The sequence below is a fragment of the Saccharomyces mikatae genome (genome assembly GCF_947241705.1).
Source record: "Saccharomyces mikatae IFO 1815 strain IFO1815 genome assembly, chromosome: 3".
Taxonomy (NCBI): Eukaryota; Fungi; Ascomycota; class Saccharomycetes; order Saccharomycetales; family Saccharomycetaceae; genus Saccharomyces; species Saccharomyces mikatae.
The window spans coordinates 260,546-273,627 of NC_079258.1; the positions used below are offsets into that span (position 1 = coordinate 260,546).

Here is a 13,082-nt window from a genome sequence, read left to right on the forward strand (position 1 = left end):
TTTTCCTTTTTCATTTTTGTATGTATACATGTATATCATTCTTTTTATATTCTTTATAGCGCATTTCAACCACCTTTCTGAAAAATGCTGAGATTTTAATTGCAATTACAAGATTAAGAAAAAGATACCTAGATACAAGCCAATAGTGCAATGAATAACGGTTCTGGTAGGTACCTACTGACACCCCCAGATGATCTATACCCTTATGTGACAAGTTCAAAACCTCAGGAACAAGTATACCCTGATTTCAAGCCTTGGGAACACACTGCTGCGGAAGATCAAATTCTAGTGAACTTTGTGGCTAAGGGCTTTTATCACACGCCAATGGTTAACTTCGAGTCCATATCGGCTAGGTCATCTGTTCATGAGTCGTTGGTTATCCAATCTAACCTTCTCTCCCAACAATTCGACAAAATTATCCAAATTAGAGAAGACCACATCAATAAAATCCCCTCTCATTCCACTACGACGCTACATGGGCCTGGATTCCAGTTACCTAACAGAATTACGCTTACTGATCACAGAAAGGAAACGTGGTTGTATGAATTGAGCTCATCACAGGCCTCGCTGATCAAGATTGGTAAATTTATTCCTCATGGTTTGAAAAGAAGACAAGTCATCGAACAGTGCTATTTAAAGTTTATACCGTTAAAAAGGGCAATTTGGTTGATAAAATGCTGTTATTTTATTGAATGGAAATCAAATCACAAGAAGAAGAGGACAAGTGCTCCCGGGGCGAACGATGTCATTTCTATGCATCTGCTAAAGGACTGGACGGATACTTTTGTTTACATTCTGGAAAAGCTTATTTTTGATATGAAAAACCATTACAATGATTCTCAGCAATTGCGTGTGTGGAAGAGACAAATTTCTTATTTCTTAAAACTTTTGGGAAACTGCTACTCATTGAAATTAATAAATAAGGAAATTTTTCATCATTGGCTCGTAGAGTTTATAAACAAGATGGAGAACTTCGAATTTCTGCCCTTATCTCTACACATTCTAATGATATTTTGGAATGATATCTGCCAAATCGACACAAGTGCTCCTATTGCTTTAACAGCAACAAAAAATCAAAAAGAGCCCTTCTTTTTGGTGACCAAAATCACGGATATGTTACTGCATAAATACTATATTGTTTCCAGCAGTAAGTCAATGATTAATGACGAGAACTACATCATTAATGACATAAAAAAAAACAACAAAATCAAGCAAAATATCCTGAAAATCCTATCCGGTTTGATTTTGAAAATTTTTCAGGAGCAATCTTTAGAGGTGTTTATATTCCCAACATCAAATTGGGAAATTTATAAGCCACTACTTTTTGAAATAGTGTCAAATGCTGAAACCACTTCAAATTCTGAAATGAAAAAGAAATTAGAATTAATCAGTTACAGGAACGAATCATTGAAAAATAACTCTTCTATACGAAAAATCACAACGTCTGCCAATACTGCAAACGATTTTCAACTAACAATCTCCACTTGCAAACAGTTTTCAAAACTATCTTGCATTCAGTTGAATTGCATAGATACACAGTTCACTAGACTACTAGACGATAACCCCACAGAATTCGATTGGCCCACTTACATTGACCAAAATCCTCTCACAATGAACAAAATAATCCAATTAATTATCTGGTCAATACATCCATCGAGACAATTTGATCACTATGAATCGAATCAACTGGTGGCGAAATTACTACTGTTACGAATAAACTCTACAGATGAGGATCTGCACGAATTTCAAATTGAGGATGCCATTTGGTCACTGGTTTTCCAGCTAGCGAAGAATTTTTCAGTCCAAAAGAGGGTCGTATCCTATATGATGCCCTCGTTATATCGCTTACTTAATATACTAATCACCTATGGCATCATCAAAGTTCCTACATATATCAGAAAGTTGATTAGTTCCGGTTTGCTTTATCTTCAGGATTCCAATGATAAGTTTGTACATGTCCAGTTGTTGATAAACTTGAAAATCTCACCCTTGATGAAAAGTCAGTACAATATGGTATTAAGAAACGTTATGGAGTATGACGTTAAATTCTATGAAATTTTCAATTTTGATCAGCTCGTGGAAATCACAGAGCAAATCAAAACACGAATACTATCCAATGATGTAATCGATTTGAAATTAACGAAGACCCCCTTAAGCATTAAGATTATGGTTGCAGAATGGTACTTATCACATTTATGTTCCGGCATCCTATCCAGTGTAAATCGTACAGTGCTGCTAAAGGTATTCAAAATATTTTGTACCGATCTGGAGGTCTTCCACCACTTTTTTAAATGGATTGAATTTATTGTTTATCATCAACTACTAAGTGATATAGAATCTCTGGAGGCATTAATGGACATCTTACTATGCTACCAAAAATTGTTCTCACAGTTCATTAATGACCATATACTTTTCACTAAGACCTTTATCTTTATTTATAAGAAAGTATTGAGAGAAAAGGATGTATCTGCCTACAATGTGACTTCATTCATGCCGTTCTGGAAGTTTTTCATGAAGAACTTCCCATTCGTTTTAAAAGTTGACAACGATTTAAGAATTGATTTACAATCTGTTTACAATGATGAGAAATTGAAAACTGAGAAATTGAAAAATGATAAATCAGAAGTCTTGAAGGTGTATTCCATGATTAACAACTCAAATCATACTATTGGACAGTCTTGGAATTTCCCCGAGGTATTTCAGATAAATATCAGATTTTTACTACACAACTCCAAGATTCTTGATGATACTACGAGCAAACAATTCCAGAAGGCACGAAATAACGTTATGCTTTTGATTGGAACTAATTTGAAGGAGTACAATAAGTTCATGTCAATTTTCTTAAAAAGGAAAGATTTTACTAATGGAAATTTAATTCAGTTAATCTCACTAAAGCTTTTAACCTTTGAAGTGACTCAGAGTGTTTTGGGGCTTGAGTATACTATTCAATTGTTACCCTTGAACTTGAAAAATAATGATGGCTCCTACGGACTGTTCTTGAAATATCACAAAGAACAATTCATAAAGTCAAATTTTGAGAAGATTTTACTTACGTGTTATGACTTGGATAAGAGAAATCGTGGAAACAGATGCGAAATCAACTATTATGAAATTTTATTGAAAATTTTGATAACCTACGGCTCGTCTCCGACACTACTTGCAACATCTACGAAGATTATTATACTGTTGTTGAATGATAACGTTGAAAACTCATCTCATATTTTAGAGGATATTTTATACTATTCAATCTGTCCGTCGACAACCGATCTTAATGATATACCACTCGGCAGCGGACAAACAGACAATGGTAATACTCTTGCTAATGATGAAGACAGTGAAGACGACGATCACACAGTTGACGAAATAGATCGAGTAGAGTATTACAGCATGATGGATTTTGCCAATCTCTGGATTTTCCAAGCGTTTACCTGTTTCTGCATCGAAAAAATCGTAAGGAACAATGACTCAGCAATGATAATCGAAGACCTGAAAACTTTCATCTTCCAGATTATCGAAATAACGAATTCTAATGATTTATGTTCAGAAGTATTTGACCAGCTGAAGGATATGCAAGTTATTGAAATGTTAACTCGTATCGTGGAGAAAGATTTTTGCACCACTTGTTTGCAAAACAACAATCAGAAGATGAATGATAAGTATATCGTTATGGTAATCGAAATTATGGCGTCGTTGTCCAAGAAGTTTCAGAGGGAAACTTCTGGTATGATTGTCATTTCCACCGAAAACTGTGATTTACTAATAAAGATTATAAAGCAATTAAGTGAACTGAATGAAGTAAATTTATCAAAGAGAGAAATCCAAATAGACGCCGTCATGAAAATGTTCACTTTCCATCAAGATTCTATTTTCAAGTATATTATCGCTGATTTAACCACTAATAAGTCCACAATTCCATTCATTGATAGCATGTGCAAATTGTTCGATAAGATTTCTTTTAATTTGAGATTGAAGCTGTTTTTGTATGAAATATTGTCTTCATTGAAATCGTTTGCTATCTATTCGTCAACAATCGATACCCCAGCATTCCACATGAATACTAAGATTGAACTACCGAAAAAGTTGCTCAACTTGCCACCGTTCCAAGTGTCCTCTTTTGTTAAGGAGACTAAACTTCATATCGCGGACAATGAGGAAGAAGGAGGTGAAGATGATGCAGGGCAAGCAGAACCTTCTAGTTTGGAGTTAGGCATCGGTATAGTTGAAACAACACATGAAAGCGAACAGAAATGGCTAATTTACGACAAGAAAGATCACAAATATGTCTGTACATTTTCCATGGAGCCGTACCACTTAATTTCTAACTATAATACAAAATATACAGATGATATGGCTGCTAGCGGGAACAATACAGTAGCATTCAACGATTCATGTGTAAACCTGAGCCTTTTTGATGCTCGGTTCGAGAGGAAAAATCCACACTGAACTTGGCACACATGTCAAAATTGAATGAGATATAATTTTACCTAATAATAGTAATAACAGTAATAAAAGCAATCTCTGCCATATTATCATACACATTATCGTACTAAATGATAGTTTTGCCACCGAGTATAAATCAAGGGCAACATGAAGCTCAACAATAAGGAGGGAAAACGAATTGAAGGCTTCCCTGCTCACGAGGTTAATATCAGCGTATATTCGTCTATTTGCACTGGAATGATCACCCCAAAGGGAACTTTTGATTCGATATCAAGATTCCAAGAAACGGATCTGCATCAAGACCTCGATTATACCGTACTCCAACAACGAAGAACCCAACTAGAGACACTTATCACAGAAAGAGAATCTTTTGTAAAGAATTTGTGTTCTCTATCTCACAAAATCCAAAAGACCAAGAATTACCAGGAATTTGTGGATGTATTAGCGGAGAATAGGGAATTGCTGCGGGAGATTTTTACTATGGAGAACGGATTTCAGAAACAAAGATGGACCAACGATGACGACATTCCTCAGATAGACTGGAACAAGTTTGCTGTGGATATTAACGCTTATATAGCGGAAAATGATCAATTGTTGGCTCTGTATGAAGATGGCTTGTTATGATCAAATAGTTTGCATGGACACTTTTGAACTTAGATATGTATATATTACGTAAATGTACGAAAAAAATAACGCTATTAGTATAGCGACAATGATAATGATTATAATCAATTTGGAATTATCGATTACCTACGAGGGTGTTTTAGTTCTTTGGCCCTTGGTATAGATGATGATATACTAACAGATTTCGTTATTTAGTGTTCTGCAAAGGGAAAAATCGGCCGATGCGATATAAAATGAAAGAGCCCCTTAGCCAAGAACAAGCTTACAGATTTACTATACTAAAGGGGCACCAAAGCTGTTATGTTATTCTATAGACCTACCATTAGAATGGTATTAAGTCCACTTCAAGGTGTAAGGTTACAGTCATCTTATACTAATATCACCAAATTGACCAATTTGACAGAGTTTAAGAACCTCATCAAGCAAAATGACAAATTAGTCATTGATTTTTATGCCACTTGGTGTGGTCCATGTAAGATGATGCAACCACATTTAACAAAATTGATTCAAGCCTATCCTGACGTAAGGTTTGTCAAATGTGACGTGGATGAGTCACCAGATATCGCAAAAGAGTGCGAAGTGACCGCCATGCCCACTTTCGTTCTTGGCAAGGATGGACAACTTATTGGCAAGATTATTGGAGCAAATCCTGCTGCGCTAGAAAAGGGGATTAAGGACTTCTAAACTTTATATTCATAAACACATGTAGTTTTTATTTCAGTTTTTAATATGAGAAAGAAAAAAAGATAGTAAACATATATATATAAAAGGAAAGTAAGCTTATACAATATACAAATAAATCCACATAAAAAGATGGTGAACTGTAGTTTTCGGAAACACAGGAAAAGGAAGAGAGGGAATGAATGGTGGAGAAAGTAACTGTTTCTTTTAAAAGCGTACCTGAATCATAACATAACAAAAAAGTAGATAGAAAAAAGAATAGAGAGAAAGATATAATGACAATGAATTGAAGAATAGTTTAGTTGGTTACATTTTTAAAGTGTTTCTTTTTTTGTGTTCCGTTCTTAATTTGGCGCTATTTTTTTATACTTCCAAATTCTTGCTTTACAATCACCGCTACCAGTAGCAAAAACATTATATTCAGGACCTAGTGGAGATCCATTTGCCACTGCCACAGATATAACTGAGTTTCTATGACCTTGCAACATCAATAACGGATTACCGGATTTCTTATCCCAAAATAGGACACCACGATCTTTGGAGCCTGACAAGATGTATTCATCATTTTGCGTGGTGGCCACAGACAACACAAAATCTTTGTGTCCGATATAAGTAACTTCACAGGTGCCGGAATTTGGCGCCTTGGAATCGCTCTTGTTGTTGGCATTTTGTAAATTCCAGAGCTTAACAGATCTATCTAATGAACCAGATACAACACTATGTCCATCCCTGGTGAAAACAACGCTATAAACAGAATCCTTATGACCTGTACCAGATTCATTTTCGGAATCTAATCTTTCCACCAAGAACCCAGTCTCGGAATCCCAAACTCTCACAGCACGATCTAAGGAACCAGCTGCAATATATTTACCATCACCCGGCGATACAGCTACGGTGGTAACACCATCTTCAATGGATAAAGTCAATGAACATTGACCTGTACGTAGGTCCCAAATACGAACGGTACGGTCGCCAGAACCAGAAACCAATTTGTCACCTGAGGGGAAATAGTCCAACGAATAAATGTCTTGTTCGTGGCCTTGAAGAATCATAACAATTTTTCTTTTCTCAATATCCCAAATTCTAATCAGCCTGTCCTCAGCACCTGTAGCCAAGAATTTCCCATCTGGAGAGAAACATACAGAACGGATGTACAAGTCTGATGATGGAGAAGATGAAGTGTTAAGGTTTTCTACGTCTTTGGCCAATTCTGCTGCTGTAGTCATCGCTGTAGTAGTGATCGTGGTAGTAGTAGTGGTAGTCATTGTGTTGTTATCTGTGGAGGTGGTAGTGTTATTTTCAGTGACAGAATTTCTGTGGTTGTTAGCAGCTGAATCGTCAGATAAACGGGCCACCAGAGAACCATCCGAGACGCGATACACTTGTGTGGTCTTGTTACAGCCTGTCGCTAAGTATTCACCGTCATTGCTGAATTTCACACAACAAACAACCGATGTGTGATCCAAGGATTTGTGCAGATCGACATCAATATCCCTTGGTAGTGCCGGGTTGTATAAAATATAATAATCATTAGTTTGCTTCTTTAGTGCATCGGGAACAGACTGAGAGTCCAAATCTAAAAGGAAAGGCGGGATAGGCTTAGAGTGGTTTGCTCTTTGATTGTAAGGAACCAAGTAGTGGTCCTGGTGCAGGTTAGCAGGGTTCGTTTCTTCCTCCTTAGGCTTGATTTCGGGCTCGGCTGCAGTGGCGGATCCGGTGTCATTTATCGTCGAGGTGTTGTTATTTTCCAGTTCAGTCTCCTTCAACGTAGATTCAGGTGCCTTGACAGAGGGTAAAGTGGTGGTTTCTTTAGAATTCGGAGATCCGTTGATGGCCGTATTACTCAATGGTGCCACGGAAACTTGAGGAGGAGGTTGTTGTTGTTGTTGTAGTTGCTGTTGTTGCAATTGTTGTTGTGGTAGCTGTTGTTGGGAGTTTGCAGATACTACAGGCAAAGTTGTGGTAGGCAATTGTGAGCCGACCAGATTAGGACGGCTAGCTTGTACTGGGAAGGCCGATGGCGAACCAGTGATTGTGTTTGCTGCTGGTGTAGCAGTAGCAGACGTAGTGGCCGGTGCTTGTTGTGAAACTGGAACAGGTGCAGATGCAGCGGCTAGCTGTTGCTGCTGCTGTTGTAAATGTTGTTGAACCTGCTGCTGTTGCTGCTGAACCTGCTGCTGTTGCTGCACAGTCAAAGATGCGATTTGATGATCTCTTTGTTCCAACCCTAGTTTCAGGTGTTTGATCTCTTCTTCATACGCGTCTTTCATTTTCCTGTGAGTTAGTTCCAGTTCGTAGACGGTATTTCTTATCTGCTGCATCTCAGCCAACTGCTGATTCATTTTGAAATCGTAGTCCTTTTGATTTTGCAAACGGTACGTATTAGCCTCTTGTGATACCTGGACAAACTCCTGTCTGATGGCATCGAGTAGCTCATTGAGTTTATTCTGCGTGTTTGAGGCGCTGGCAGTCATATTGGTTTGGTTGGAGAGCTGTTTTTTTCTTCCCCTGCTTATCAAAGATTAAAAAGACAATAGAAAAAAGAGTAATAGTGTGCGAAATGTAACTTGGCGTGAAAGAAAATTAAACAATTGCAGAAGGATAGATAGAGGGGCACGTGTTCAGCCAGTCGTTATTTTTTCGCTGGTGTGTATCAATTGGGGGGTAGGTAGTGGGATTTCTCTCTATTTGTTTACGTATGTATATGTTATTTTGTTGTTGTTTGCTGCTTTGTCGGGAGTGCTTTTATTTTTTTTCGCAGTTTTTCAGTTTTTTTTGAAAAGTACGAAAAATGGAAGGTCGTCAATAAAGATATTTAGCAAGGGCATTTTAGGAAAACACGTTAGGTTTGACGCCGAAAAGTCATTAGAATTATTAGGGTTGTTTAAATAAAGAAAGGGCATTGTAGGTCTGATCTCTTCTCTGTTTTGTTTATTTGTTTGTGTTAAATATGTTTGTATATATGTATACATCTACGTATATGTAGACTATAGTGTTCTGTATGCAATAGCGAGCCATGGACATTGCTCGCTTAGTTCTTGATAAAATCATATGTCATTATACTTTCCTTTCTAAATTATATATGTACAAATATAGTACTCAGTCCTTCACTGCTACTGATAACAAAAATAATAGAAGATGCTCCCGACCCCGATCAATGAACCTATACGGAAAACACGGGATCCTTCAGGCCCAGTGTCTGTATTCGTCTTCCATGCGTCTGAATTTTTTTCCTTTGTTGTTATTTTATTTCACTTTGTTTATACTTTAATATCTTGTATTTGTTTACATTGAAAAATGATAGAAAAAACCACATTGAAATCAAAACAGTAGAGATGCACACAAGTAGGCAGATAGAGAAGAAAAAAGAAAAAAGGTAGCTCAAGGTGTATAAAATGGACCCATTAACCGTATACAAAAACTCAGTGAAGCAACAGATAGATTCGGCAGATTTGCTAGTAGCCAACTTGGTAAACGAGAACTTCATACTGTCGGAGAAACTAGATACAAAATCAAGCGAGATCAAGCAACTGCAAAAGCAAATAGACTCATTGAACGTGCAAGTGAAGGACCTTAAGACTCAGGCTTCCCAACAAACGGAGAACTCAGAAGTCATAAAAGATCTTTATGAGTACCTCTGCAACGTCCGTGTGCACAAGACCTACGAAGACGAGTCCGGATTGTGGTTCGACATATCACAGGGTACCCACTCGGGAGGGTCCCCTGATGATTATTCGATTATGGACTATAAACTCGGGTTTGTGAAGGGCCAGGCCCAAGTCACAGAAGTCATCTATGCTCCGGTGCTCAAACAACGATCCACCGAAGAACTGTACTCACTCCAGTCCAAACTGCCCGAATATCTCTTCGAAACATTGAGTTTCCCTCTCTCATCGTTGAACCAATTTTATAACAAGATTGCAAAAAGCCTGAATAAGAAAAAAGAGAAAAAAGAAGAGACCGAGTAGGCTACTACATAATGTCTATATATCTATACAAATAATCCGATTATTCCTTTGCATATTTGATGCTCCCCTCTGCGTCCACGACCAGGTTTTTCAAAAAGGTCTTCTTCGCATCTTTATCCTTGATGTTCTTCAGGATTTTGTACAATGACTCGCCCTTTTGGAGCTCGATACCGTTGGTGGCCTTTCTCACCTTCTCTACCTTCTTGACAACGGGCTTTTCTACCTTCTTGGCAGGAGCTGCCGCCGGCTGCTTCTGCTTCTGCTTCTGCTTCTTATTGCCCTTGTACAGTGCTTTCTGGTACTTCTCGTCCTCGCTGATGCAAGATGTGTGGTTCTTGTAGCTTACACCGTCTTCAAAAGTCTTGGAGCAGTCTATACACGTGTAGTATGCATTCGGACACCTATAATAATGCTTTTCTGTGTTCTTCTTGGGCACTGTGTCATTACACACCTCACAATTAAACGTAACCATCTTGCCGCAACAACTATTCCTTGATTTTAGCCGTGTTGTGCTTATGTACCAAACACTCTTGATGCTCATCGCCTTTAAAATTTTCACTTTTTTTTCACTTTTTCCCGTCAGGCCTGAAAGCAACCAAAAGAAAGGCAACCTTAATTTCAATTCTGATTACTGAGGGCCAGTTCTGCTTATCTGCGCCAGTGTGTTGGCCACGAGGTTCTTCTTTAAGTGTCATTTAATCACTAGCAGGGTCCCATAGGGCCCTTTTTCTCTTAAAAGGAAGAGGAACAGCGAACAGCTGATCAATGCTCCATTAAATAATAGCAGGGAACGGTGTTCTTTATTACATTAGAATTAGGCTTACTATACCATCATATAACCTCGAGAAACCGTCGCTTTTTCTTTGCTTTGCTCTTGTTGATACATCTTTGGTTTGAATCTGCGTCACGTGGCGTTTTATTTCTTGTTCCCTTTCGTTTTTCCACAATGCGGAAACCCTCGAAAATAGTAGAAAAAAGGATATAATAGGAGTCTACCATGTTGAAAAGCTCACCATATACAGCAGCAATTGCATAACGCAACACACACGCACGCACGCACGCACGCACACACCTACCAATTGCAATGGCTTTGGAACCTATTGATTATACCACTCACTCGAGAGAGATTGACGCAGAATACCTGAAGATTGTTAGGGGCTCCGATCCCGACACCACCTGGTTGATTATTTCGCCAAATGCGAAGAAAGAATACGAGCCTGAGTCTACTGGCTCCTCTTTCCACGATTTTTTGCAGTCATTTGATGAAACCAAGGTTCAATATGGACTGGCACGTGTGTCTCCACCCGGGTCAGATGTCGAAAAGATTATTATCATTGGTTGGTGTCCAGATTCTGCACCATTGAAGACGAGGGCGTCCTTCGCCGCCAATTTTGCGACAGTGGCTAACAATCTGTTCAAGGGCTATCACGTTCAAGTTACTGCCAGAGATGAGGACGATCTTGACGAAAATGAACTTTTGATGAAAATTAGTAATGCTGCCGGTGCCCGTTATTCCATTCAAACTTCGTCCAAACAACAGGGAAAGGCTTCCACTTCTCCTGTGAAGAAAAACTTCACACCTTCCAAGGGCCCTGCTCCGTTTTCTGAAAAGATACCGGTAAAGGCTCCTTCCGCCGTACCTGCTGCTAAGATTTCCTCCCGTGTTAACGATAAAAACGATGATGACGATTGGAATGAACCTGAGTTAAAAGAGCGCGACTTTGATCAGGCCCCTCTCAAACCCAACCAATCTTCTTACAAGCCAATCGGCAAGATCGATTTGCAAAAAGTGATTGCGGAAGAGAAGGCCAAAGAAGATCCACGTCTTGTTCAAAGGCCAACAGTTGCTGGCTCCAAGATCGACCCCAGTTCGGACATTGCCCATTTGAAAAACGAATCAAAATTACAAAGGGAGTCTGAATTCAACTCCTTTTTAGGCACCACTAAACCTCCCTCCATGATGGAATCTTCATTAAAGAATGATGGTGATAAAGTCATCAAAGGTTTTAGAAACGAAAAATCACCTGCCCAATTGTGGGCTGAAAAGAAGGCGAAGCAAAATAGTGGCAACGTGGAAACTAAAACTGAAACATCTGAGCCTGAAGTTCCGGAGGACGAATCAGACACAGAGCCTGATGTCAAAGATTTGAAGTCAAAGTTTGAAGAATTGGCTGCTTCAGAAAAAGTGGAGGAAGAAATTGATAATAAATTTATTGCCCCACCAAAGAAAGCAGAACCAACTATCATCTCACCAAAGCCCTTCTCTAAGCCACAAGAACCTGCCAAAGCTGAAGAAACCCAACAATCCAAAACTGCTTACAAGAAAATTGGTAACCCATTGCCTGGCATGCACATTGAAGCGGATAATGACGATGAACAAGAAGACGATGATGACTGGGACGATGACGAAGACACAGCTCCTCAACCTCCTTTGCCTTCCAGAAACGTTGCTTCAGCATCGCCAGAAAAAAAAGAAGAAATTCAACTAGAAGTGGAGGCCCCAAGCGTGCCTTCTAGGAATTCAATATCTTCAAAGGAAGAGGAAGCAGCAGAAGAGGAAGCAGCAAAAGAAGAAGCAACTGAAGAAGAGGAGCAAGCTACCCCTCAGCTGCCATCAAGAAGTTCTGCAGCTCCTCCACCACCCCCAAGACGAGCAACTCCCGAAAAAAAGCCAAAGGAAAATCCATGGGCCACAGCAGAATATGATTACGATGCTGCGGAAGATAATGAACTGACTTTTGTAGAGAATGACAAGATCATCAATATCGAATTCGTCGACGATGACTGGTGGTTAGGAGAACTAGAGAAGGATGGCTCAAAAGGTTTATTTCCCAGTAACTATGTTTCTTTGGGCAACTAGGCTCATATGTCAACATCATACTACTATATCATTCTTACGTAAAACAAATATATACAGAGACATTAAAGCTCTCGAATAGATCATTCAACGGGCCTTTTTATCAAAGAGATCTATTTTATATTGTCTTCCTCTGTTTCAGACTCTTACTTATATTTTTGCAATACTTCTTTCCTTAGAAAAGTTCGCATCCGTACGGCGTTGCCAAAACCTCAGACATGAAAACATAAAACATTGTTGAAACAAATGCGTTGCACTACGTCGCATGCAGCTTTGATACTTACCATGCTGAAATGTTGTTTTGGTACTGCTTCAGGTTTATACTAGAGATTCCTTGTACATAGTGGCTTATCATATGTTCGTTATTTCACACGCTCATCTGGCCTTCCTTTTTAGAGAACTGTTAGAGGTGAGTTTTAAGTATTGACCTCACACCAAGATCAGTTAATACAGGAAGAGCCTCCATTACATATATAAATCAATCTCCAACTTGGTACAATGGATTTTCTCAA

The 13,082-nt window shown here is 38.8% G+C and overlaps 7 protein-coding genes across 7 annotated transcripts; 5 read left to right on the forward strand and 2 right to left on the reverse strand.

Moving 5' to 3' along the window:
• Positions 1-150: 150 nt before the first annotated feature.
• SRB8 (Srb8p) lies at positions 151-4,443 on the forward strand (the record flags this gene model as incomplete). The annotated part of the gene is made up of 1 exon (XM_056226501.1): positions 151-4,443. One exon carries the CDS (start codon positions 151-153, stop codon positions 4,441-4,443), a length of 4,293 nt encoding a protein of 1,430 aa, XP_056080770.1.
• Positions 4,444-4,677: 234 nt separating this feature from the next.
• Positions 4,678-5,064, forward strand: AHC2 (Ahc2p; the record flags this gene model as incomplete). The annotated part of the gene is made up of 1 exon (XM_056226502.1): positions 4,678-5,064. The coding sequence occupies one exon, from the start codon at positions 4,678-4,680 to the stop codon at positions 5,062-5,064; it is 387 nt and encodes a 128-aa protein (XP_056080771.1).
• A 300-nt stretch (positions 5,065-5,364) lies between these two features.
• TRX3 (Trx3p) lies at positions 5,365-5,748 on the forward strand (the record flags this gene model as incomplete). The annotated part of the gene is made up of 1 exon (XM_056226503.1): positions 5,365-5,748. One exon carries the CDS (start codon positions 5,365-5,367, stop codon positions 5,746-5,748), a length of 384 nt encoding a protein of 127 aa, XP_056080772.1.
• A 341-nt stretch (positions 5,749-6,089) lies between these two features.
• Positions 6,090-8,219, reverse strand: TUP1 (chromatin-silencing transcriptional regulator TUP1; the record flags this gene model as incomplete). Its single annotated transcript, XM_056226505.1, has 1 exon — positions 6,090-8,219. The coding sequence occupies one exon, from the start codon at positions 8,217-8,219 to the stop codon at positions 6,090-6,092; it is 2,130 nt and encodes a 709-aa protein (XP_056080773.1).
• A 921-nt stretch (positions 8,220-9,140) lies between these two features.
• Positions 9,141-9,713, forward strand: CSM1 (Csm1p; the record flags this gene model as incomplete). The annotated part of the gene is made up of 1 exon (XM_056226506.1): positions 9,141-9,713. The coding sequence occupies one exon, from the start codon at positions 9,141-9,143 to the stop codon at positions 9,711-9,713; it is 573 nt and encodes a 190-aa protein (XP_056080774.1).
• Positions 9,714-9,753: 40 nt separating this feature from the next.
• On the reverse strand, positions 9,754-10,185 carry SMKI03G1360 (uncharacterized protein; the record flags this gene model as incomplete). Its single annotated transcript, XM_056226507.1, has 1 exon — positions 9,754-10,185. The coding sequence occupies one exon, from the start codon at positions 10,183-10,185 to the stop codon at positions 9,754-9,756; it is 432 nt and encodes a 143-aa protein (XP_056080775.1).
• A 612-nt stretch (positions 10,186-10,797) lies between these two features.
• Positions 10,798-12,573, forward strand: ABP1 (Abp1p; the record flags this gene model as incomplete). Its single annotated transcript, XM_056226508.1, has 1 exon — positions 10,798-12,573. The coding sequence occupies one exon, from the start codon at positions 10,798-10,800 to the stop codon at positions 12,571-12,573; it is 1,776 nt and encodes a 591-aa protein (XP_056080776.1).
• Between the last annotated feature and the right edge of the window lie 509 nt (positions 12,574-13,082).